The sequence below is a fragment of the Gasterosteus aculeatus genome, chromosome 7, assembly GCF_964276395.1.
Source record: "Gasterosteus aculeatus chromosome 7, fGasAcu3.hap1.1, whole genome shotgun sequence".
Taxonomy (NCBI): Eukaryota; Metazoa; Chordata; class Actinopteri; order Perciformes; family Gasterosteidae; genus Gasterosteus; species Gasterosteus aculeatus.
In genome coordinates, this window is record NC_135694.1 from 32,065,887 (window position 1) to 32,092,121 (window position 26,235).

At 43.5% G+C, this 26,235-nt stretch overlaps 2 protein-coding genes across 6 annotated transcripts; both read right to left on the reverse strand.

The window, feature by feature from the left end:
- Window positions 1-732: 732 nt before the first annotated feature.
- On the reverse strand, window positions 733-4,323 carry ndufa2 (NADH:ubiquinone oxidoreductase subunit A2). Its single transcript, XM_040180358.2, has 3 exons — window positions 2,358-4,323; window positions 1,106-1,212; window positions 733-909 (listed from the first exon to the last, which is right to left on the reverse strand). Exons 1-3 carry the CDS (start codon window positions 2,459-2,461, stop codon window positions 818-820), a joined length of 303 nt encoding a protein of 100 aa, XP_040036292.1. The 5' UTR covers window positions 2,462-4,323; the 3' UTR covers window positions 733-817.
- On the reverse strand, window positions 3,089-25,714 carry LOC120821596 (A disintegrin and metalloproteinase with thrombospondin motifs 2). 5 transcript variants are annotated; one of them, XM_078107120.1, is made up of 26 exons: window positions 25,648-25,714; window positions 25,468-25,547; window positions 23,858-24,225; window positions 18,106-18,280; window positions 14,927-15,027; window positions 14,438-14,521; window positions 12,852-12,935; window positions 12,562-12,715; window positions 11,581-11,686; window positions 11,117-11,260; window positions 10,903-11,032; window positions 10,633-10,746; window positions 9,875-10,020; window positions 9,698-9,787; window positions 9,443-9,525; window positions 8,136-8,269; window positions 7,690-7,813; window positions 7,528-7,608; window positions 7,282-7,445; window positions 7,031-7,190; window positions 6,815-6,947; window positions 6,247-6,451; window positions 5,596-5,725; window positions 5,409-5,483; window positions 4,784-5,012; window positions 3,089-4,692 (listed from the first exon to the last, which is right to left on the reverse strand). In XM_078107120.1, exons 2-26 carry the CDS (start codon window positions 25,544-25,546, stop codon window positions 3,915-3,917), a joined length of 4,071 nt encoding a protein of 1,356 aa, XP_077963246.1. In that variant the 5' UTR covers window position 25,547; window positions 25,648-25,714; the 3' UTR covers window positions 3,089-3,914. The 5 variants fall into 5 exon arrangements, with proteins under 5 accessions (XP_077963246.1, XP_040036290.2, XP_040036288.2 ...); XM_040180356.2 differs by having other exon boundaries at window positions 25,468-25,699; XM_040180354.2 differs by having other exon boundaries at window positions 5,364-5,483; window positions 25,468-25,699.
- Between the last annotated feature and the right edge of the window lie 521 nt (window positions 25,715-26,235).

A 26,235-nucleotide genomic window follows, 5' to 3' on the forward strand; every position in this document is an offset into this window, starting at 1 on the left:
GAGCTTTAGTTACCATGGTGATGGACCCTGAGCTTTAGTTACCATGGTGATGGACCCTGAGCTTTAGTTACCATGGTGACGGACCCTGAGCTTTAGTTACCATGGTGACTGAGCCTGAGCTTTAGTTACCTCCCTTTGTGAAAAAAGCCAGAGTTTCCCTCATCTCAGGATGAACAAAGTCTGAGTTTACACTAAACCCGCTTCTTGAAACAGAAGTGATTTATGCTTGCAAGAAATGACCCCACAGTAAACACCAAACACCAGTAAAGCTGTGGCACACGAGCACTTGTGTGTTTTTATGTAACTTGACGCTGTCCAGTAGAGACACTGAAGCAACGGCTCACAAGGAGCCCGCAGGAATGTGGAGAAAAGCTCCAACGTCGGGGAGCTGTTTTAGTAGCAGGTTTATTTAACACAACACCCCTTAAACCAGGGGCGCCCACACTACTTTTTACATTAACCAAGTGGTGGCAATCTGCCCCCCCCCCCCACCCCCCGTCGGCAGGTCTGTTCTCTCAACTACTAAATAAATAACCAAACGGAGCAACAGCAAAATGGCGAGCGTAAAACAAATTGCTGTAGGAAACAAGGAGCCTCTCGTAGGTCAGAAGGAGCGAACCTTCACACGCATTCCAGACATTCTTGGTCCTTAGCTTACTCGGATGACTTCCACTGATTGAATCCAGAGGTTAATATCCTAATACATAATAAACATACAGAAGCAGGAAAAAGTGACATTAAGAGTAGGATTTATTCATAAGAACACAGACATACAAAGTGAATGGATGTAGCAGGCTTGAAGTGAACCTCTTGGGCTTCAGGGTTTGGACTGAACTAGAGTCTGCACTGCGCTGGCCACCTGATCAACAGACATGTTGTTCACAGAGACGCTGCTCTCTTTTCCAAAATCTGAAAAGAAACATCATCATTATTATTATTAAGTTTAGCCATCAATGTATTAAATGCAAAACTTGTGTTGAGTATTGATTGTGATCAGCAGGAATGGAATCAAATTGAATGTGTAACTATAAAAGTATTCAAACATCTTCATGTGGCTCAGAGAGCAATAGCACTGTAAATGACAGCAGTTAAAGTGTCGACTCACCGTACCGGGCCCAGACCACGGCCTGGACTCCAGAGCACTCTCTGATCCGGACCGGGAAGTCAGGGTTGGACATCTTCAGAGTCACGTAGTACTTCTCCACAAAGTCTCTGTGAAGCAGACACACGGTCAGATGCTTCCTGTCCCTGATGCTTCATTGGAGTGGACAGGGTGTCAAGTGTCCTTGTGGACCTCAAAAGTCTCACCAAGAATAGTCTCAATGCCTGGTTGTGACACGCCCCCTCATTCTACCTAGAACGTATAATTGTATTAAAATTGTATAAATACAAATTTAATTAAGTCACAGAATATAATTTTAGGACCTTTTCAAGCGAGAAGTTAGTTGTTTAATCAACATTGAGCTGCAGGATGCGGAGTAGTTAACAGGACCGTCGCTCAGACTCATCTCGGCTTTGTGGAATATATAATGTTCTATAACTAAGCTGCAGTTCTTATAACTTACAGAGTTTAGATTCATCACTTTGTTTTAATTCAACGGTAACATTTTGTCTGTATTCACATTGAGGCTTATTATTGTGCATTAAAACTAACGCTGCATTAATAAAAAGGACATGTGAGGAGACACTAAACCGGCAGCAGGACATCAGCTTCAAAGGGACTTAAATTGTAATAATAAATATCAATAAAAAAGTCTATATTTCTCTGTAATATTCTACATTATATTAATCACTAATGATGTCACCGATTTAACTGGTCCATCACTGTCTCATATATATTAAATAGTAGATGAAGCATTAATGATGTAGAGGCACAGATGAAGTTCAGGTACATTTAATCTAGAGAAGTTTGTGATTTTAACTGGACGAGGTCACCACACTGATTATTGCCCTCTTGATATTTGAGTAACAACATTTTATAATGTAATGCAGTGTGATGCAATACAACACCTCTGTAACGTTTTACCGATTTCCTCCATCCAATATGAATACAAATGAGATATAAACCTGTCAGTATGATAGTATGCTATAGTTTAGCTGCCCCTCTTCATCTTCTTTAGAAACATTACAGACTGGACAGAAGATCTGATCTGATGTAATCACATATTTGGGCTCGTTTTTTTATCTCACTCTCAATGGAATTCTACCTATTAGCATTTAGCAGCTATCCATTAGCTGCTCCCTATTATACAAGTTACTATTGGGTGTTAGCAGCTAGCTATTAGCATTGTTCTGGAGACACTGTAAACTCGGTATGAGTTGGTACCGTAGCAGCTCTTTCCGCCTCGGTTACTCACCTCGCGCCTTTGCTGGCCGCAGAACTCTGGCAGAGATGGACACGGATCTCTCGCAGGTTTTTACCCAGACTGGAACCGAGGCTTCTCACTGCTGCGGCCGCCATCTTAGCCTGGGTGTCTCTCAAGGACAGCCGGAGGTTATTTCAGCCCGGAGCGCTGACCGGCAGGCAGCGAAGCGTGATTGAGTCCCGAGTTCTACCTCACAGGTATGAAGGTATAATTTCTTGCATATAATCCACGTTTCAAAAACACAAATATTGACTGTTTGTAAAAGGTATTTTTAATATAATCAACCACCAAAAGATTTTTTTGAGACCAAAGATTTTTTTTCGAGAGCAAAAGTTTTTTATTGCAGCCAAAAATCCTAGCTTCATTAGCAAAACTAACATCATTTTTTCTCAGTTTATATATTTTTACTTACAAACTAGATTTTTGTTTGCAATGCAAGAAATTTGCGCTTTGCTATGTTTGCATAATAACTTCATACTTGCACATATTATAAAATCAGAACAAAACACTACCACTGTTTAGATAAATAATTATTCACTGAGCCCTGTCAGAATGCCAGAACAGGTGTTCCTTTTCTTGTTATATTATTATTGTGGTCATTGTTATGAATAAAAAAAAACACATAAACCACATACATCTCTGCGTTTTAGATCTTGGCAACATCATTTTAGAAACCAAACAGTTATTCAAATAATCATTATTTTCAACAATAAAAACCTTCCTTTATCAAATTATATTGTTTTTTTATTTTCACAAAAAATCACAATTTACATATTTACATTAATTTAAAAAAGCCATCAGCGGTTTCCACTGATGGACAGGAATCCATAACCTGCTGTGACTTAATGTAATGATCTGGAGTCAGTTTGATGTTAAACAGACCAACAGCTGCTGAGATAATTGAAACAATGCAAAAGTCACTTCTGTTTTATAGCCTTTAATTAATGGATTATTTACTAGTTAAGACCAGTTAATTATATTTGTCTCAACATTTTTTGTTCAGATGATGCAAAATAGATAAAATATGCAAAGTATTACAGTTGTTACCTTAAAACAGAGACAGGCTAGCTGCCTCGGCTCCAGCCTTTATGGTAACTAAAACTAGCTGTATCCTGTCTTTATGCAAAGCATAGCTGGCCGTTCCCTCTTTTTATGGTTTGTATATTACGCTAAACTAGTTGTTTCCTCATTTCCCTCTACTTCCAGTCTTCATGCTAAGCTATAATAGCTTTTTTCCTCACCTTAATTTAGGTGAATCTAAACTAGTGGATTCCCTCTTTTTCCAGTCCTTCTGTTAGCTCAGCTAACTGACTGTTGTACAGACATGAGAGGCAGTATTGATCTGAACATGTGACTGAACGGTTAAACTGCCAATTTAACACGAGTCACGATGACATCATCGGCTGGATGAGACTTAGCTTTATTTGAAAACAGGATAGTCTGTTACATCATGAATGTTCTGGTTGTCCATTTGGCTCTGTGGTCCGTCTTCTCGTTAACAGGTGGTTAGTTTTAGCATAAAGTGAGCAAGTGTCATCACGTGTGTTTTTATAATCTTGTTTGCCCTCCTCTCGTCCCGCCGGCTCGCTTCGCGACGTCCTTCCGTCGCTTCTCGTTCAGAAGCTGCTGGATCCGTTTGTTCTGTGTCCGCTCGCGGATGGGAGGCATCCGCGGCACAAAATAGCTCTGCTTTGCTCCAGTGACGTCACCGTTGATGACATCAGTGGCGTCACTGTTGACGTCACTGTTGATTTCACCGGTGGTGTCATGGTCCAGTCCCACAATCCGGTATGGGACCACGTCCACAGAGTTCTCCCTCTTGGAGAGCGGGAAGAAGGAGGACGACGTCTGCAAAGGCTTTGCCCCCGTTCGGAGGCTCCTCCCTCCCAACGTCACCGTGAAAACATCATTGGGATCAGTGGACGGGGTTGTGGGGGGGGGTGCGGTTGCACTTTGAGTCCCAGCAATTACCACGAAGGCGGTAGCTGGAGGCATTGTGGGAGTTGTTCTCTTGAATAAATGTGGGGGAGCATTTCTTCTTGGTTTCCTTGTAGTAGTGGTGGTAGGAGTACTACTAGTAGTACAAGCGGTAGTACTAGTAGTTGTGTCTGAGGGAATAGAAGGATCTTCGTAGTACTCGTTGTAGTCGTTGTACTCCACGTACACAAAGTCTTCTCCGCTTCCGCTGGTCAGGGGCGGAGTCCCCGGGAGGCTGGGGGTCGGCCTGCTGATGACCTCACTGGTAATGTAAGCGTTGTCAGACCAGGAAGGGGTGGGCGATGATGTCATTGGTGATGTCATCGCCTCCGTGCTTGAACTCCAGGCGCTGCGAGACAACAAGGAATAAAAGAGGATCCGTGACTTTCGATCAGTTTTAGACGCAGTAATGCTTTTTAGTTGAGTGTTCCATTTCCCACCTGCTGGTGGTTCTCTGTGGGAACAAGTCGCTTGAGGTACTATAATTGCCAGAGTTGCCCCAGTTGCCAGATTTGCCGTGTTTGGTGGAGTTGCTGGAGTCAATGGGGTTGTTGAGGTTTCCCTCGCTGCAGGACTTGCAGCACATCTGGCGGTACCCGGTAATGGAGCAGTACCGACTCAGCACCTCCATCCGGCAGAACACGGAGCGGTCACCACGGCAGCGCTGGCCTGAAGACGAGTTTGAGACCAGCTGAACATCACATTATCCTACTAGTGGAGGCTTGAACCTTGTCCCTAACATCTCAGACTCTACATTCAAGCTTGACAGGCAAAGTGAGATAACAGGAAGAGGCAGATTCAGCTGAGCTTTCACCTTCTCTGGCAGATTTATTTTTCTATAAAGATTCCTTAGTGCCAATCGTACGACCTTCATCTAAGCTGCTTGATGCTCTTGATTCAGATGACAAGATCTGAATGGCTAAAGATAAAATCCTGCTGCCCCTCTGAATGATCTCTCTCTCTCCCTCTGAATATTCTGTACATATTAAAGTCAACCTTAGAAAACACTCCTAAAATCACCAGTCGATCTTTGAATTAGGAGGAGAAGGAATGAGGGTGGTTTACTGGAGAAGATCTTTGAAGCGCTGAAGTCTGGGTTGGACCTGGAGAGCCACTGAATGATTGCGTTCTTCTGGTCACCTGCAAGGGGAGAGAACACCACAGTTGGCTGCACAAAGACTACAACTCCCAGCATCCCTCTCTCTTGTCTAGTCCACAGCCATTCATGTTGTGACGATTGGTTGATGCTTACCGCTACAGGGGGGTGGGTGGCAATTCCGGGTCTTGATTGGTGGAAAATCGCTGCAGTTACGTGCTGAACCATCAGGACTCAAACATGCAACTTGCCGCTCCTGTGTCCCATTTCCACACGATACTGAACACTACAAACATGAACACATGTTGCCTTTCTGCACTGATCAGTGAGTGATCTGGATTTAATTTGTGTTGCGTAAAGTCCATCCAGAAAGGAGGTGAGGTAGTCGAGAGAAGAAATGTAGAGGTAGACAACAAAGATGGTAGTAAAAGATGTCTAAGGAAAGGAAAGGTAGGAATAGTCCAGAAGGAAGCAAAGTTCGAAGTAGTTCCAAAAGAGGGAAGTTATAAGTTGTCCAGAAAAGTAGTCAAAAAACTGACCACTTAACAAATAATGAAGTAAAACTTCCCTCAAAAAGGTAGGAAGAAGAAGGGGAAGTATTGATAGACGTAGATTAGAGTACAAAATTAGAGTCAGTCCGGAAATAAGGACCGGGTTGGTAGTCCAGAAAGAGAAATTAAGAGGTAGTCGAAATAGAAGGCACTTGGTAGTCCAGAAGGAAGGATTTAGTGGGTAATCAAGAATGAGAAATTAATTCCCGAAAATGGCTTCTGTTAAAACGACTTTGTGACAAAGCGATCTTCGTACCGGGGTCCAGGGTCCAGCTCTCCAGGACGCCGGACAGGGAAAACGATTGCAGGTCTGTTTCCCCTCCGGCCGCTCCTCCCCACAGAGTTTGCTGGGCACCGAGTGCTGCCCCCTGCTAGAGGTCTGCTGGCAGGACACCCAGCGGCGCTGCCACCCTGTCTGCCCACAGGTGGCGCTGCAATCCTGCCACTCACCGGTTAACCAGCTGATGGGAGCAAACATCACACCACACTTCTCCTTTAGTACCTATTCAATGGGTCTAGTCAATCCATTACAGTGTCTTTATACAATATATGATTATTTGTTTGTGATGTGACATTTTTTTAGCGTCACATTGATTAAACACCAATTCTAGAGGAGCTCACATGTTGACATTTTGTTAACCAGTTTCTGATTAGGTCAAAGGTCTGTTACCTGATACTGAGGAAGACTTAACCTGAAACGTAACTGTCAGTCTAATGTTTCTGCACTCAGATCAACTCTCTGCAACTAAAATGTTGCAGAGGCCGTAATTCCGGTACCATATTCCTCTGGGTCGTCTCGGACTATTCTGGAGGTGGGGGGGTACCGTGGGGAGTTGCAGGTGTCGGTGCTGCAGCTGCGGCTGATGGCTCTCGGTTTGCCTGTCTTGGAGCAGAAAGTCCTTTGCACCATCTTCCCATCAGCTTTCCTCCTGCAGCCGAACCTTGTGTATTGTTTTCCTGACAAGGACAACGCTACGTTAACCGCCACCATGCCACCGTAATCCTGGTTCCCCCCCGACAACCAGCACCAGGCTGCCTACCTCCTCCGCAGGGCTTGGAGCAGTGTGACCACTTCTTCAGCGCCCACTCGTAGAAGACACCGTCGTCTTGCAGCAGGTTGGACTCCAGCAAGGAGCGGAGACCATCCTGGATGATGTACTTATAGGACACCGTCAGCTTGGAGTCTCCATGGGAACGGACCTGATGAACATACAAATTAGGGGGGCGTCATTTCTGATCTCGGCTCAAATACAATGTTGGCATGTTGGACCTCCTGTGGCGAGGGACTAACCAGGAGCAGGACATCATAAGTCAGCGGCCCTGTGGTCTGCACAGACTCCTGCTCCTCAGTGTTCTTGTACTCCCAGAACACGCCCCTCTGGATCACTACCCGGGAGGCAGGGACCTTGTCCTCACTGTTGAGGAAGAGCTCGCCTGTCTCCTGATTCGTCAGCGCTGAAAACAGGAAACAATGAAATCAAGGACCAACGTTTTTGGTGTTGTTGGAGAGAACAGGCGGTTCCCCTTCCCCTAGTACCAAGGATGTGAGGAGTTCCTTTAAACTCCTGAATCAGCAGATGTCGGGCTCCTTTGGGGATCTCCAGGATCTTCAGGTAACCTAGGCGATGGAAACCACAACCCTTTAATAACCAGCAGACAGTTTCACTCAAACATCAACCAAAGGGTTTCCTCCTCAGACCTTGTTTCTTGGTGCTGCGGGTGAAGTTGCCTTTGATGATCTTACAGCTGGAGTTATCTCCTCCACAGACTCCACATCGATCCTCCTGCTTATCCGAGGCAATCTGCCCATCACAACCCACATGCTGCACGAGGAGGGACAAGACAAGGACAGGAGGGGGAGGGTGCTGATCTTAGGCTACTTCACATCTCGATCTCTGATCTCAGATCTGTTCTTCTATCTGGGAGGAATAAGCTGATGCTTATTTAGAGTACAAAGTATACTTCATGCTGTACTTTACTGTGATATTAAGTATACAAATAAAATGCATAGTGAAATTCATCATTTTCACCATTTATCATTTTTTCTGTACTCTACGGTACAGAGAATTTCACTATGCTTGAATATGGAATGCTTTTACTTTATATGAGGAACGAAACATGTGTGTAACTAAAACAAATAAAGACCTCACACTCTCCTCGGACGCAGACGCTGTGGGCATCGCCGTAGGAGCACGGCGTCCCATCATGCACCATTCTATTGATGGACACCACCGCCGCTGTTTCCTTGGACTGACAGTGCAGTATGCAGCGCTCGTCAGCTGCAGACACAGACACTATCATAGTGCATATAGAATGTATATATATATATATGTATATATATCATGAATGTGATATTCATATTTCACAGCTACTTTAAGTAGAACATTAAGAGTTAAGGAGTTCAAGAGAGGAGAGGCCGTAAGTTTCCTTCCAATAACAGATTCCTGGCTGATGACTTTAACATGTGAACTCAAACACACACATATATACACACACGCACACACACACACACGCGCGCACACACAAAATACTCTAGTTTTTAACTCTACATCGAGTGTATTTAACACTGACCCGATTAATTTGCAACACAAGTAGAGTTAAATTAACTCTTTGATAGGTTTGAAATGTAACTGTACACCACTGTCAAACCTCTTGGTGTTGGGTTTAACTCTACGTACAGTGCATTTAACACTGAGCCGATTTATTTTTGGCACTTATTCCGAGTTACATAAGCAAGAATCTAAGCATTATTTAAGGCCACCTGAGGCGTTTTCATCTTTGCTCTACTCTAGCTGCACCTCAAGCGGGCTGTACAGAGTGCAGCAGGCTCTGTAACATCACCTGTGCACATGTGGAATTTACGGGCCAGCATATCGGCTTGTGCGTACAGTTTGCAACACTGGCGCTGGAAATTTTCATCATTACTTAAGTCATTACTGATATAAAGTGAGTAAGGTATATAGTCAAAATATTCAACCCCCATTGTATATTAGGCTTATTAGCAAATTTTGCATTTTTCAGCAGATTTTAATAAAAAAATAGACAAGAATAAAAGTAGTTCCATAAAACTAATACTACCAAGTATATAATGCATATAGCATATATATCAAGGATATCAAGTCTGTGTTGTTAGACCAGTGCTTAGGCATTCCACCCTAACTGGGGGGGACCCGGGATCCATCCCCTGTGCTTTTTGGGGTCATTGTGGTGCAGGGGTTAGAGAAGGTGTGCTGGGAAGCACAAGGTTGGTGGTTCGAGTCCAGGCTGCCCCATGTTCCATGTCGAAGTGTCCCTGAGCAAGACACCTAACCTCTAATTGCCCTAATGGGTTTAAAGTGTAATGTAGGTTGCTTTGGATAAAAGCGTCTGCTAAATGACCCGTAGTGTAATGTAATGTATTTATACACAAGGATATAGTGTATTAAAAGTGCATCTGTAGGTTGTGTACTTACGGTCAGGGTGTTGGTACGGCAGCCAGTGATGTTTCCTTCCTTCATGTTCCAGAAATGGATTCCATAATTTACACTGATCCTCTCTTCGGAAAAATACATAAATTACACAACCACACACACACACACACATAAACAACCCACAAACCTACAAGAAAATCACATACAACATAAAACAGTCCAAAAACACAAAGCAAATATTTGACCTGAATTCGGTCAGAGGGCACAGGCCACGGAGAACACAGTAGATCCACTGACCTGAAGTCAGTCAGAGGTGGACACTCTCCCTGGCTGCACATCTGGAACTCATAGCTGTTCCCAAAGCAGGTGCGGCCCCCGTTGGCTGGACTGAGAAAAACGACAAGTTAGAGCCACTAATGAGGCCTCTAATGTGACTTTCATTTGTGACATCACAGACCAAGTCAGCTGACTCACGCTGGACTGTCGCAGCGCCGGGCCCGAAACCTGACCCCGCCCCCACAGGTCCGGGAGCAGACGCCGAAGGGACTCCATGCCCCCCAGCCTCCATCTTGTCTCAGCATGTCTGGGGTCAGTTTCAGGCAGAAACCTTTAAAACAGTGCTGCATAGAGACCAGGTTAGTGTAGCTTAGTATAAAGACAGCAGGCAGGGGGGAACAAGTGGCATGATGCCGCTGTTTGGTGAAGGGAACTTCCCTCAACAGAATTATCTCCATCTATACTTCCTGTGCTCCAACCTAAACTCCTTGGATACCTGTTTACACGCATGAATTAAATGTAACAAATGGTTTGGCTAGACTAAACAATATTTTAACCAAGATTACTCATCAGTGACTGCACTTCAATGGAGAGCTAGCGTGAGGTTAATCTAGCCAAACCATTTGTTACATTTAATTCATGCGTGTAAACAGGTATCCAAGGAGTTCAACTGGAACTGTCAACATGCTTACATGCTAACCAAAATAACATGAATTGAATTGAATTGAATTAATGGTCAGCAGCTATGATGTTACCATCCTAGATTTAACCTGATGCATGAAGCATGGAGGTATCGGATAAACTCACATGTTGACCTGAGCATTGATAAAGTTATCACAGTTGAAGGAGTCTGATTTCCTGTTGAATGCTTCTGATTTCCTGTTAAAGGAGTCTGACTTCCTATTGAAGTCATCTGACTTTTTAACGTGTCTGATTTTCTGTTGAAGGCATCTCACCTTCCCTGGGCCACATTTTGTTCCGTCCAGCGGTGGCCCTTTCTTTGTCTTACAGTGGAAGGGGTTGTTGTATTCACTGCACAACAGCTGCTTACAGGGGTCATGGGTTGCATACTTGGGGCAGAAAGACCGACAGACAGGTTCAATGACTAGAGAGAGACAGAGGCAATAAAGATCTTTGCCTAAAAAGGCCAAGCATAGCCACAAGCTTAGGACCGAAGAAAAATAAAAAGCAGACAGACCCATAGACAGATAGACAGGCAGACATACGGTACAGAGGCTGTATCCTGGTCCAAAGTCAAAGCGACACTGTTGGTCCATCGAGTACTGAAACCCCGGCAACGGAGGCTGAGCAGGCCAATCATGGTTGAAAGGGTCATCTCGGAGACAGTCATAGGTTCTGAGTGGAACAGACAGGCAGACAGACAGGGTTCAGTTGGTGCCTGATGTAGAATGACCATGTTGCCGTATTTGCACGACTCACTGTAGGTGCTGGTGCAACTCCCTCCAGCTGCAGCGGGACCAGTGGTACCGTTGGAAGGTGGCCTGAACCCGGGGGGACATGATGCTGCCCATAGGCACGTCGTCAGCACAGTCATTGGCCTCACCATCATGCTGCATCCCTAACCTGAGACAGACAAACAGAGAAACAGACAGACACAGAGTCAGACAGACAAACAGACAGAGAGACAGACAGACAGGAAGACGGTAGTACAAACATAAGGGTCCTTAAAGTTGAGTATGTCATTGTCTGGAAATGAGTGTTCGAAGTCCCGATCAGCTCTTTCAGACGTGTGTAAGATGGCATTGTCTTCATGGTTACACCTGGAAGTCAGTATTGTCACTTTGGTCTCGTTGGTAACACATGGAAGTTTCTATAATCTCAACATGGACACCTGGAAGTCCTGTTGATGAGCAGTGAGTGTACATTGAGTTTATGTGTCTCACACATGTCCTGTTTCATGAGCAGCTACAAAGGCTGAAGAAAACCCGTCTTCAAAGACCAGGACGCAGCTCCGATGCAGCTGACACATCCCTTCAACCGGAGCGTAACCTACAAAGAGAGGTCAAAGGTCAGAGGTCAGGGGTCAGTTGTCAGGCAAAGTCGTTAGTAGTAGTAACTTTATTCTTATTAATGGTACTATTGATAGTATTAGTGGAGATAGTAGCAGAAGTATTCTGCCTATCTCTTCAGGTACATTTACATTTTTACAACAAGAATCAAGAAAATACAATTACTACGAAAGCCAAACTACAGCTATAATGTTATAAGTAAGTGACATTGGAAGTGCTAATAAAGTGCTAACTAGTCCAAGTATAGTCGGTAGACTTGTGTTATATAGTTTCTGTTTGAAGATGTATAGACTTTCTCTGCTGTCCTAAAGTCATTGGGTAGCTCATATAGGAGCCAGAACAGCAAACATTCAGGATGTTCATTGTTGTTGCGAGAGAGGAACAAGCAGATGGATGACAGTGAAGTGAGCGGGCAGTGATGTAAGGTTTGACCATGTTCTGGATGTAGCCTTCACCCGATCTGTTAGCTGCACGGTACCGAGAACCAATGTTATGAAACAGGCATTGTGGCTGCAGAGGTTGGGTCATTCTGGATGGTACTGCTAGGAGGGAGTTACAATAGTCAAGGCATGAGTTGACCACAGCCATTAACTAGAACCTGCACCGCCTTCTGAGTGAGAAAGGGATGTATTCACCTGAGGTGCAGCATGTATCTACAGGAAGGTGTTGTTGGGGTAATGTTGGCCCTGAGGAATAGTTGACTCTGGAGTGTCACACAAGGTTTCTAGCAGTCAGGGTGGGGTTGTCGAAGGTAACATTTAGGTTGTTGATGGTGGTAGACGCCTGTAGTTGTTATGGTAGGTAGGGTGTTGAATGGAGTACTTGTACTATTAGTGGCGGCAGTAGCAGAAGTACCCTGCATGCCAGAGGGGCCAAACTCCTGCCTGGTCAGATAGATGGTGTGGTCGTGCTGCTCTGCGTCGTTCTGCTCGCGGTGTTGGAGGTACGACCATCCACAGACGTTCTCCAAGCTCTTCTGGGGGTTCCCCACAGAAATCAGTTCCTGAGACTGGTGGAGGGACACTGATGTTTATTCCTAACCAACATGCAGCTGTGTGACAAAGGGTACTTCAAACTCGATTCAACATATTTATAAAAGTAGCCAGACCAAAAACCTTCATCAGCTCTGAGGCAGGGTTAAATACCTTGGATGGAGACAACATGATGATCCTGACCAGAACAACGTTGATGTTGGCACCCAGAGAATGATCCTGATAGATCTCATTCAACTGAAACCGAAAGATAGGTGTTGTAAAAAAACTATATGAAGCTTAGGCGAAAATTCAGTCAGGAAGACCGGACAGGCTGTGCCGTTCCCAGGTGGCCTCCTCTCTCCCTGGGAGTGCACGGCCGGCTGATTAGGGCGGGGTCGGGTAGTACCAGCCAACCAGACGTGGATGTCGTTACCGTAAACCGATTGCATCGGTGTAAGCAAACGTTAAAAACTGTTCTCCTCTCTTTTGCTGTCAGTTGTCATTTCAGCACGCACAAGTGACCCGCCGCCACCCTTGACACTTCCAATCTACAGCAGAACCTGGCATATCTGGAGATTGGAGCAATTTAGGCTCTACCACCACCACCCCCACCAGTGTCTGGACTCCCAAAGGGGAGGATATGCCTCATCTCGGCATCCCGGCCCCTGGTCTATCCTACGGCAGGATGGAATCCAAGCCCCAAACAACTTTGCAATGTAAATATTCATGCCTGTTATAATAAAGCATTGTTAAAATTTCAACAGGTCTCTCCGGATTGCAATATATATATATATTTTTTTTTTCTTTTTTCAGCCATCCTTTGTTAATTAAGGGAAATACAAGAAAATAAACCCCAAATGTAACCTTTCTCCTTGGATTTACTACCTAATTTTGGAGAGAGAAAGGGGTTCCCGGTGTGTTTATGTTGAGGTCACCAGCGTGAAACCGGTTGCAGTTGAGAGTCCGGACAACAAAGACAGTAAATCAGGGCTCAGTGGTGAATACCTGTAGGTGACCCTGGTGGCCTCAGCCCAAAATCAAAGAACCAAGACTCCACACTGTTGTTTAGCTCGATGCTCGAACTATTGATGAACTTTGTATAGGTGGAGCTCCTTTTTTGGGCTGCCCTATTGGATGTCCAGATGTTGGCTGTTTCCTGTCTCGGATTGATTCCCTCCTCTGTCCCACTTTCCTTTCTAATGAGGGAAAGCTCACCAAAGACTCAAATCCAAAACATGTCGTGAAGAGAAATTAGGAACATCTGGCTAAGGCTTCTCTAGAAGAAAATTTCAGGAGCCTCGTCGCACTTTGTGGTGGAGGCACAACAACCCACAAGGGGACAGTTTGTCAATAAAGAGACAAGACTGAAGGAGAAAATATTCCAGTCTCAAAAAACCCAGAGACACCTGAGTGACATAGTTAAAGAGGCTGGAAGCACTACACCTCCGGTAGCAAAAGACAAGAAATTCTGCAAAGGGATGAGCGAAAAGATATTAATGGAGGACTTCTCTGGCTCTGGCCTAAGAGGTTGTTGAGATAGTAACCAGGTGCAGAAGGTTTTGGATATTCATGGGCCATGGCACATGAGTGGTGGGGCAAGCTTGACCTGCCTTTTACTTTAAGATACTGGAGGAGTTTGACCTTTTGGTCTACTTGAGCTTTGGGGTTTTTGAACATTATCAGGTCATCTCTGAGTTTAACTGAGACCGACAGGTCAAACGTCACCGGCACTTCACACTGAAATAAACACAACTTACTATGTTCATGAGCGTCAGAAGGTATTTCTGGATGTGGTCTCGGCCATGGAAAAGAAGAACAGAATAATCCACAGCCAACAACACCTGCAGTTGGAAAAGAAGGCAGGACAAGAGTTTAAACAAGTTAATTAACCTCTATGCTATACAGGTCATTAACCTGCTGTGCGCCTGGCTTACTACTCACAATTACTTGAATCATTTCTGTCATAGGAATTGCATGTATTATACATTGTTCATTCTGTACACATGGCATCCATTGTAGTCTGTCCATCCCGGGAGTGCGATCCCTCCTCTGACGTTCTCCCTAAGGTTTCTTCCCTTTTTTGCCTCTTGGAAGGGTTTTTTCATTTTTTGGGGAGTTTTTCCTGTGCCGATGGAGGGTTTCGGAACAGAGGATGTTGTATGTGCACAGACTGTAAAGCCCTCGGAGGCACATTTTTATTTGCGATTTTGGGCTATACAAAATAAAATGAATTGAATTGAATTAACCTCTATGTTAAACAGTTCAGCCTCTTCAATGTAGCGTTTCCGTCGAGCTGATCCTGGTGACTTCATAGTCTGGTTCCAGTCCAGAGAACCTAAAAGAGGACCTGCAGAGGAACAAAAGAGGATGTTAGGGTACATATATTTGTCTTCAGAAGGAGGACCAAGATTCATGTGTTTACATCAGAACAACACCATTAGTTCGCAAACTCTTCAGTGGAGCGAAGCAGTCCACAGAGACCAAAAATAGGACACTGGTCTAAGACGTGGTTCTGACGAAGGTCCAGAACAACGGTTTAAAAAAAAGGTTCAGATGAAGGTTCAGACGAAGGTTCAGGACGAAGGTAAAGGACAAAGGTTCAGACCAAAGTAAAAAAAAAGATTCAGGACAACCTCACTACCTTCAGTAAGTTGCAGAAGAACAGAGAATAAGCAGGAGTCATGTTCTGTAACTCTGTTGATGAGTCAAAGACAAGAAGTGTTTCATGTTGTTCCCCCATCAACACGCCCAAATGTTTAATTATCCTCACATAAATATCTGACATCAGACCCTCTGAGCTCAGAATGTACCAGTTGTGCTGAGGTAAAATAAAACTGGCTCCTCATTTGCCATCTGCTGGTTTGAAGACAAACAGATGTGAAGACAAACAGATGTGTCAGTGACCAAGAGGACGGAACATTCAGAGGTTTGGAGCCCCAAACCCTACAAACCTCTGAGAATCAGACTGAAGCTTGGTTTGCCACGTGGTAGTGTATGTGTGTGTGTGTGTGTGTGTGTGTGTGTGAGTTTGAGTGTGTTGTAAAGCGCTGCATCTCTGCCAGGTTTCCTGGAACTATTTTTCTGTTTTCAGTGAGATTGTTTTCCTTCTTCAGAAACACATCAGAAACACAGCAGGTTATTGTTTTCTGCAACCTAACCCTAAAGACTTGAAATGACAAACCATACTTTTAAACCATACTTGAGTGTTTCATATCTTTCCCTAAAATATAATTAAAGGAAAAAAATTCCAGAAAGGAACGAAAGATAAAACCATGAAATTACACTGTATTTTACAGCTTCTAATAAGCCATCCAGTTTATGTCAGAAAAATAAAAAAAAGTGCACCAGCGAACAGAAAGTAAAAGTGACGTGGCCAATTGCCCAAAGATGTTAGACATACAATGTAACGTTAACGTGATGTTGGTAACTGATGTTGTGTTTTTAAATGAAGCTTACGTGTAAATTCAGTCAGGAAGACTGGAGAAGCTAATGCCTGCCATGGGGACCCAGCTGTCTATGTTGGTATGCCATACGCTGATTGGGGGGGGGGGGGGCAGCTTCTGTAAACCAATCGAGTCAGGGCTGTCAACGTTAAAAGCTGTTACCGTTCTCTGACGGTAATCGTGTTGCGTCACTTCCTGTTGCCAGCGTGTCTGACATCATCAAACTTTTCACAGCTCTAGCTATACTGAGTTGATTGTAGCGTGATATTTTTCAGCACAAGCAGCGAATTATCTGTTATCTATGTGAGGCAATTTTTCGTTCAATCGAATAGTTGCTTAGACGTTGTTTAGCGTCAACGTTACTTCAATTAGCATTAGCTTAGCAGCTAACATAGTGATGTCTTCCCTCCCTACCTCTCCTGCTCTGTCTTGCTCGGTGGATCACATGTTTAGCTATTCCTCTGCCTCCCTTACGGATAATGGTACATGTAAGAAGTGTAGTTTATTTGATTAATTGGAGGCGAGGCTCAGTGAGTTAGAAGCACGGCTCCGCACCATGGAAGCTCAGTTGTTAGCCGCTGTAGTTACCCAGCCCACCCGGGTAGCCGGTGCGGGCCACATAGACGTAGCGTTCGCTCCTGCTAGCCGTCCACCAAATCAGAAGGATCTAGGCCAGTTTGGCAAGACAGCCTTAAAACATATCTCCGTAACACAAGAGTATCTTATTACTCATCATTAATGGAGAAAAATCAAAACAACTCCAGGTTTCTCTTCAGCACTGTAGCCCGACTGACGAGCCGTGTATTTCTTTGGACCTCACTAGTAACGACTTCATGAATTTCTTCAATGATAAGATTCTGACTATCGAAGAGAAAATTGATGGTCTCCTGCCTTCAACCAGTGCTGACCTGTCCTCAGATGTAGGAACCTTGGATGCAGCAGTGGGCCCTGATGCCTGTTTGGATGCCTTCTCTTCCATCAACCTTGATCAACTGACTTCTTTAATTTCGATCTTCTACTTGTCTCTTGGATCCGATTCTGACTGCTGCGATTCAGCTGCTTAAGGAAGTTTTTCCTTTAGTTAGCACATCTTTACTGGATATTATGAACTTTGTTGACAGGACATTTACCACAGTCCTACAAGGTAGCTGTAATTAAACCTCTTCTTAAGAAACCTACTCTTGCTCCAGGTGTTGGCTAACTACAGACCTATCTCTAATCTTCCCTTCCTCTCTAAGATCCTTGAGAAATCCGTTGCAAATCAATTATGTGACTTTCTACAAAACAATGCTTTGTTCGAGGATTTCCAGTCAGGATTTCATTTCGAGCGCATCATAGTACAGAAACAGCACTGGTGAAAATTATGAATGATCTTCTACTTGCATCGGACCAAGGACTCATCTCTTTTCTTGTCTTGCAGGACCTCAGTGCCGCATTTGATACCATAGACCATTGTATCCTGTTGCAGAGACTAGAACATTTAATTGGTATCAAAGGAACTGCACTCAGCTGGTTTAAATCCTTCTTATCGGATCGATCCCAGTTTTTGCTTGTAAACGGTGAATCCTCAAAGACCACCAATGTTGGTCACAGAGTCCCACAAGGTTCTGTACTTGGACCGATTTTATTTACCCTCTATATGCTTCCTTTGGGAGACGTTATCAGGAAACACTGCATAAACACCCATTGTTATGCAGACGATACTCAACTGTATCTGTCGATCAAACCAGAAGAGACGGACCAGCTAGTTAGACTTCAAGAATGTCTTGGAGACATCAAACTTGACCGATTCATGTTTGACTCGAATATACATCACATGAACTTTATTAGTGTGTTCATGTTAAAACTATGTATTCCAAATGGATGGAAATGTTATATGCAAGTGAAATACATACATTGTACGTATAGGATAACATGGTCTGTTTGGGTCAACAACATCGATAACAATGTTGTCTGTGTTGAAGTTAGCTGATCTGACTCACCTCGGACGAAGTCGTGAGCTGTTTGATTGATAGCCGATTGATTCTTGATAACGGCCGATGAGCGATAGACTATGTGTGGTCGATCTCCTTTCTCCTCCTCCTCCTTGCCTCTCGTCCTCCATGGATTCAATGGCTCGATGAAGAACTCCTCCTGACTCGTCCTGATCACTCCGGCCTAGAATCAATACATTGTTCTTTAGGGAATCATACTCTAATAATCACAAAATCCCTGAGTGTTTTATGAAGTCCGTTTGTACAAGGCATTTGCGTTATTGTGCCCTTGTGCAATTGTTGTTGATTTAAGTCACATGAGTGCAGCAGGAAAACGTTCCCTCCTTCTTCTCTCTTGTCAGGAAAGACGTCTCGTCTCGCCTTTCCTCACATCTGTTTTCTATCAGCTCGCTCTGGAAGAGCTGAGAAAGTTCGAAAAGATTTAAATTGTGTTGGCTCGACTTGTTTCACTGGGTTTGGTTAGAGGCTGCGTGTCCTTTCATAGAAAAATGTGAAGGGAAACAGTGAATCACTGCAGCAATGAAACGGAAATAGTCTTTTTGCTTTGTGGTTGTTTGATCTGTATCTGCACTGGGGTCCACACCAACATCCACAGCTGCTGGTATTAATATTATAATTATTATTATTGTATTTGCTGACATTTACAACCTGTCATTAGCACTACCTCATGTGCCCACCTGCTTCAAGTCAACCACCATCGTGCCCCTCCCATAGAAAAACACTGTGACCTGCCTGAAGGACTATCGTCCCGTTGCACTCACCCCAATAGTGATAGTGTTTCAAGAGGATGGTTGTGACCCACATCAAAAAAATCATCCCAGGCACCGCAGACCCGCTGCAGATTGCGTATTACCGGAACCACAAAATATTGTGGCCTGGTGTCAAAATAATAATCTCTGCCTGAACACAGACAAGACCAAGGAGATGATCATCGACCCAAGGAGAACGAAGGTGACGAACGCACCTCTTTACATTGATGAGACTGAGGTGTAAAGGGTTAAAACCTTTAAATTCCTGGGAACTCACATCGGTAAGGACCTCACCTGGTCTCGCAACACACTCCAGACCACTAAAAAGGTCCAGCAGAGGCTGTACTTCCTAAAGGCTGAGGACATTTGACATGAAAACAAATTCTCAGCAACTTCTACAGAGGTACGGTGGAAAGCGCCCTCATCACATCAATCACCGTGTGGTTTGGACCCTCCACTGCAGGACAGGAAGGCCCTCCAGCGTGTGATAAAAACAGTTCATCTCAGGAGCAGCCCTCCCCTCACTACAGGACATTTACTCCACCAGGGTCACCAGGAGAGCCCGCAACATCCTCAAGGCCAGAACCATCCCCAGCACAAACTCTTTTCCTGCCATCAGGCTGACGCTACAGGAGTCTGATGTCCAGAACCAAGTCTAACGAGCAGTTTCTACTCGCAGGCCATCAGTCTGGTGAGCGCAAGACAAGACACTTCCCGATGTATTTGTCATATTACTTTGACTGACAGCATTACTAATTGTTGGAATGCATTAAGCATTCCAAGTATTATTCTTCTATTCTTTATTCCGCCATCTTCTTCTTCTTCTTCTATTTCTTCCGTTGCACCTTTCAACTCCTTCACACTTTCAGCTATTAAAACCGTTCAAATATTAAAATGTTCAGCTCATTCAAGAGAGGGGGGCTATGACTTTTCAGCTTTCTACCTCTTATGCTTGAATTTATATAAATCAATAATCATTAATATTTTAACATGGTTTTCCAGTATGTTTTCAAATCCTCTTAAACTTCTTTAACTTTCAGATTTTTCAGCTTCGCCAAGTTACAAGTCTGTCAAGTTACAGACACCATTTTAACTTTCAAATGTTGACACAAGTCTCAACTATTTTATGAAAAAAACTGCTTGTTGATATCTATTCTACTTTTTCATAATCACTGATTATGTTTCACAAGTTCTTCGCTCAGTTTCTGACTTTTACATGAGTGTGTATTGCGTCTGCTAGAGTGGGGACCTCGAGGGCTAGAGTGTGGAGCAGCGTCAGAATCTGGTTAAAAAATATGGAACTTCTGTTCTTGCAGCCAAAGTATACACTCTTGAGGCTTCATTTCTTCAGATTAATGAGGGCATGGTTGTGCTGATTGGATTAATGTGTTCATGGAATCCCAGAGTTCTTTAGTTTTGGCCTACGGAGACCAACAGTCACACAACCTCTGCTAAAAGCCCCATAGGCTCCAATACAAATCTGCTGACATATTTCTCAAAAAATTCAGAAGGTACACGTTTTGTCAACTGCGATAGGAGCCGTATTTATTACCGGACAGACATAAAAAACACATCCATGCGTTCGGTAGAGTCTTGGGTCTCGTAAAAACGTTGTCTTTTTTATATAGCTGTTATAGTTTTGCGCTGGTGGACACTTGTTTGAGGTGTGGATTCTGTGTAACTCGCTGTCCTGTGTCTGCCCTTTGCAGCAGCTCGTTAATGAGCCCAGGTGCACCGTTGCCGTGGTTACTCACACACACGCTGTGTGAGTAACCACGTTTGAATAACAAGCATTCTGTCTCCCAACCCCCCCAACCCAATTCCATCATTTCAAAATAAAAGCCTCAATGATTATCTGTACCTTAACCATGAAGTTCAGAATGAAGCGGTTTCGTTGAAATACGTATTGCTCTTTCAAATACTGCTACAACCACTACGAATATTACTAGTACTTCTAGTAGTACAACTAATACTTCTACTACCATACTACTAGTAGTTCTACTGCTATTAATACTACAACTACTACTAATGTTATTACAAATACTACTATGGCTAATAGTATTAGTATTACAGCTGTTTCTACTGCTATTGATACTAAACCTACTTCTACAGCTAATACCACAATTACAACTATAATTAATACTACTACTAATATTACTACAAACAATTTTAAACCTCTTTTTATTCATCTCAGCTTTTGTTATGTCTGTAGTTTTTTTAATTCATTTAAGCTCCTGCAACTTCTGTATTTTTTTGAAATTCTATTGAAATTTAGCTTCTCACGTTTCTGTATTTATAGCAGGTCTTTAAAATAATTTCAGCTTTTCTTGTGCCTCTATTAACAGCAATGTTTTAATATTAATTTCTGTATTTTTTTTGCAATATTTCACATTTGTTTCAGCTGTTTTCATTCCGGCTTTTTCAGCAAATCTATCGAAATTTACTTCATCTTCTCCCATTTCTGTATTTTCAGCAATTTCAAATTCATTTCAGCTTTTCTAATATCTGTAATTTAAGCAAATGTATTAAAATTCCCTTCAACTTTCTGTATTTTCAGCTATTTAAAAAAATTCAGTTCCGCTTTCAGCTTTTTGCATTCCAACGCATTTTCAGCAGATAATGCATTTTCTAGTTATATTATTCTATAAGTCACACTACTCACAGCATTACTTATTTTTTATTGTTATTATTATTACAATAGTAACATTACTCTTAGTGACAGCATTACACAGTTCATCGTCATTGTTGTTCAACTGTATCCATTGTTATTGTTATTATTATTTTTTATCAATAGTCATAATGTTTACATAATTATTTTGCCTCCTACTCCTGTTATATAAATATCTATATCATATGCATTGAAAGAATTTTTAATCCATTAAATTGTTCATTCTGATCACATGACCACATCTTCTCTAGGCCCTGGTAGAGGGTTATTATTTATTAATAATGAATATACAATATAGAGTATATCCCGCTTGTGTGGATCTCTGAGGTCTTTTACTTTTTTCCCTTCCTGCTAACAGTTACATTTTCCTGCACTGAAGTGAAGGTCTAAGGTTAAGGGATGTCAAATATGTATGGACTGTCAAGCCCTCAGAGGCAACTTTGTGATTTGTGCTTTCGGCTCTACACAACAGAGAGACGGTGAAATGGTGAGATAGTGAGACAACGAGAGGGTGACTGGGTGAGACAGTGAAATGGTGAAATGGTGAGACAGGTAAACGGCAACTCGTTTGTAAACGGTGAATCCTCGATGACTACTAATGTTGGTCACGCAGTGCCACAAGGTTCAGTCCGATTTTATTCACCCCCGTCTGCTTCCTTTAGTCGATGTTATCTGAAAACACTGCATAAACTTCCATTCTTATGCAGACGACACTCAATCAAGTCAGAGAGACCGACCAGCTTGTTAGACTTCAAGAATGTCTTGGAGACATCAAAACTTGTATTAGCTTCTCTGCACTGGCTCCCTGTTAAATCAAGAATATAATTTAAGGTACTTCTCCTGTCCTACAAGGCACTTGCTGGTGAGGCACCGTCTTATCTTAAGGAGCTTATAATACCATATTTTACTTGTTGTTCCTAGAGTCTTAGTTGGATGGGGGCCAGAGTCTTCAGTTATCAAGCTCCTCTTTTGTGGAACCAGCTTCCACTTTCAGTCCGGGGGGCAGACACGGTCAGCTCATTTAAGATAAAGCTTAAAACTTTCCTCTTAAATATCGCTTAGTTAGGTCTGGCTCAGGTTAGCCTGGACCAGCCCTTAGATAAGCTGCTTTAGGCCTAGACTGCTGGGGGACTTCTTAGGGCACACCAAGCTCCTCTCTCACTCTCACGCTCTTCTTTTACAATAATTCACGTCTCATTCAGCCTCTTCCCAGGAGTTTTTGTGCTTTCTCGCCTCGCAGGACTCCGTAGATCGTGGTTCTGTAAAAAACATTATTATTCCCATTACAATTACTGTCAACATTAATGCGCATCTTCAACAGAGTATTTGTGCTTTCTTGCCTCACACGTTTTCATGGTTCTGTCAGGACCCTGTTCCTTCCTCCTGCCACGGCCATGCTGACAACTGCTGCTGCTATTATCATTATTTGAAGCTAGTTGGCGTAATTTCAGGAGCAAGACCCCGCCTCCAGCACGCCTATTTTGGTATCCCGTAAATACCTCACTAAGCCTTGCCCCGTCCTGTTGATGCAATCCAAACCCCACCTCAACGCTTTTCTACCTTTTTCATAGGGTCCAGAAGGGGTTCGCCGTGCCCGGGTACAACGGCAGGTCCTCCGACGTAGCTCCCTACAACCCATCCGACCGACTAGGCGGATCGACTTACAATCCTAACGCTCATGGCTCGCATATAAAATCGTTAAATGCATTTAGTTGCTAGTGAATATTATTATAGATATGAATCACATTACTATTACTGTCATCATAATCCAATTTTACCAACATTACTTCTTTCCTGAAGTCTTTGTGCTCTCCCTCCCCACAGGCTTCTGTGGATGGCAGTTCTATCTGATGGTGGTTGTCCCTGCAGTGGTCTTGATGTACACCTGGTTTACTACTTGCAATATTTGATACATTCCTGTCATAGGAATTGTTTTACGTTGTTCATTCTGTACACATGACATTCTACTCCATCCCGGGAGAGGGATCCTCCTCTGACATCTCCCTAAAGTTTTCTCCCTTTTTTCCCCATGAAAGGGTTTTCTTTCTTTTTTTCCCTATGCTGAAGGGTTTCGGGATAGAGGATGTCACATATGTACAGCCTGGAAAGCCCTCTGAGGCAAATTTGTAATTTGCGATCATGGGCTAAAATGAATTGAATTGAATTGAGACAGTGAGATGGTGAGGGGATGGGACAATGAGACGGTTAGAGGGTGATGGTAAGAGATTGAGACAGATGATCAGACGTTGAAACGTTAAGACGGTGAGATGTTGAGGCAGTGAGACATGGTGACAGTGAGACGGTGAGACATCGTCACACCTACCAACCCGTCACAGTTGCTGATGGCGATGGATGCATCCTCCATGTTGGACACCTCTCCTGTGTAAAGGCAGTCGGTGTCTCTTATCGGCTGAGAGGTTTTGTGTCCTGACTCCTCCCACCACTCCATGATGGCGGTGGGGGCGACGAGTCGACCGTTAGGTCGCAGACGAAGGTGCAGCTCTTGACCGAACACCGTCACGTTGTAGAACAGCTCCGTCCCCTCCAGCCTGGGGGGGCGTGGTGAGGCGTAGTGTCTTTTCCTGCGAGGTAGGTGAAGCCCGGAGACAGTAGCCGGCAGGAAACGCCCCTCTGAGTTGGTCCGGATTGGACGAACTACATCGAACTCCGACAACATCTGGTGGAGGAAATCTGGAAGAGAGAGACGTCAGAATCACCTGTAGTGATGCCACTGTGCTTGTGACAGAAAACAGAGGAAATCTAAACCTTACCAACTGTAAAGTATATACCACAACTATACGGATTGTTTGACATCTAATAATAATTAAGATACTCTTTATTAATATTCTTATAACAATAATAATAATGATTTAGACAACAAAAACAATGACAATATAGATAATTAAATTATATATTATATTATATAAAATTAATATTATATCGATACTAGAAATAACAATAATAATACCAATAGTAATATTATAATTATTACCCTAAAAAAATAATAATAAAAAGAAAAAAACAAAATCGTTAACCAGCTGACGGCTTCAGTTATTACACTTTATTGACGTGGATGTGGTTTAACAGAATCTGTAAAAAAGTTTGAATCTTAACCGGAGCTAGTCAGGGCAGGGCAGAGTGACATCACTAGTGAGTGTGCGTGCAATATCCGCATGGAGCAGAATATCTCTTTAGTAATTTAACGAGCAAGCAGTCTGCTGTCTTTCTGTCTGAGGTCATGGAGGTCAGAGGTCACAGACACACAAACACGCGCGCGCCGCACGCACGCATACGCACAAACACACAGGAAGTGAAATATGATCTGAATCTTTCAAATTCCTCAATGCCACAGACACATAAACACAAAGATTTATGGAAAAATGTGTAAAGCAGACAAAAAGAACAGTTTCCATCTGCTGCTGGAAACATTAGACCATAAGAACACTGGGATCATTAGGGGAGACTGGAGGACACGAACAATAAGAAGACTGGAGAGACTGGAAGACTAGGACACTAAGGGGACTAAGGACAGTGAGTAGACTGGGAGACTGGGACACTAAAGTGACTAGAGATACTAGCCAAACTAAACTAACACCAAGCGGTCTAAGGAGACTGGGTTGACTGGGAGACTGAAAGACTAAGATACTAAGGAGACTGGGGAAACTGGGCACGCAGTAGTGTACAGTAGTAAAATGACTACCAGTAGTAGAAGTTATTTTAACAGTAGTAATAATACCACTCGTAGTATAAGATATTGTAAGAGTAGTAGAGTCCCACCTGCTGTCGCTGATGTAATTCCACGTAAAATTCCAAGTAAAATGCTGTCTTTTTCAAGTAGTAGTAGTAGCCGTGGTGTTAGCAGAAGTAGCGCTGATAGAAGCAGTAGTAGTAGCAGTAGTACAGGTAGTCACAGCAACATGAGCAGCGTCTCACCTGTGTCGTCACTGATGTGTAAACAGTGAATCGGTATCATAAAGACAATCATCAATAATCCATAACGAAAGTGATCCATCCTGTGAGGGAGAGGGGGACAGAGGGGTTAGGGTTAGACAGGCAGACAGATAGAGAGACAGTCAAGCAGAGACAGAAACCCAGAAGGAAAGACAGACTGACTAAGAGCTGCAGACTGATCACTGTGACTCCTTCACTCCGTCTCATTATCTCCTCCCTCCGCCTGTCTGTCTGCCTGCATGTCCCTCCTCCCCATCAGCCTGCCTGTCTGCCTGCATGTCCCTCCTCCCTCCGCCTGTCTGTCTGCCTGCATGTCCCTCCTCCCCGTCAGCCTGTCTGTCTGCCTGCATGTCCCTCCTCCCCGTCAGCCTGTCTGTCTGCCTGCATGTCCCTCCTCCCCGTCAGCCTGTCTGTCTGCCTGCATGTCCCTCCTCCCCGTCAGCCTGTCTGTCTGCCTGCATGTCCCTCCTCCCCGTCAGCCTGTCTGTCTGCCTGCATGTCCCTGGTCAGCAGCAGCCCTCAAAGTAGAAGAGTGACTGTTGTCTGAATGAATGTTTGCCTGAGTATACACATTACAAATATATATATGTATATATATATATATCCATATATATATATATATATATATTTGCATATAAACTGAGCTCAATAGTTCCATCTAGTGGACAAACTATAACTGACTATAAGTCAGTATAATGTATATATGTCTAAATATGTGTCTATATCTATATACATATCTATATATATGGA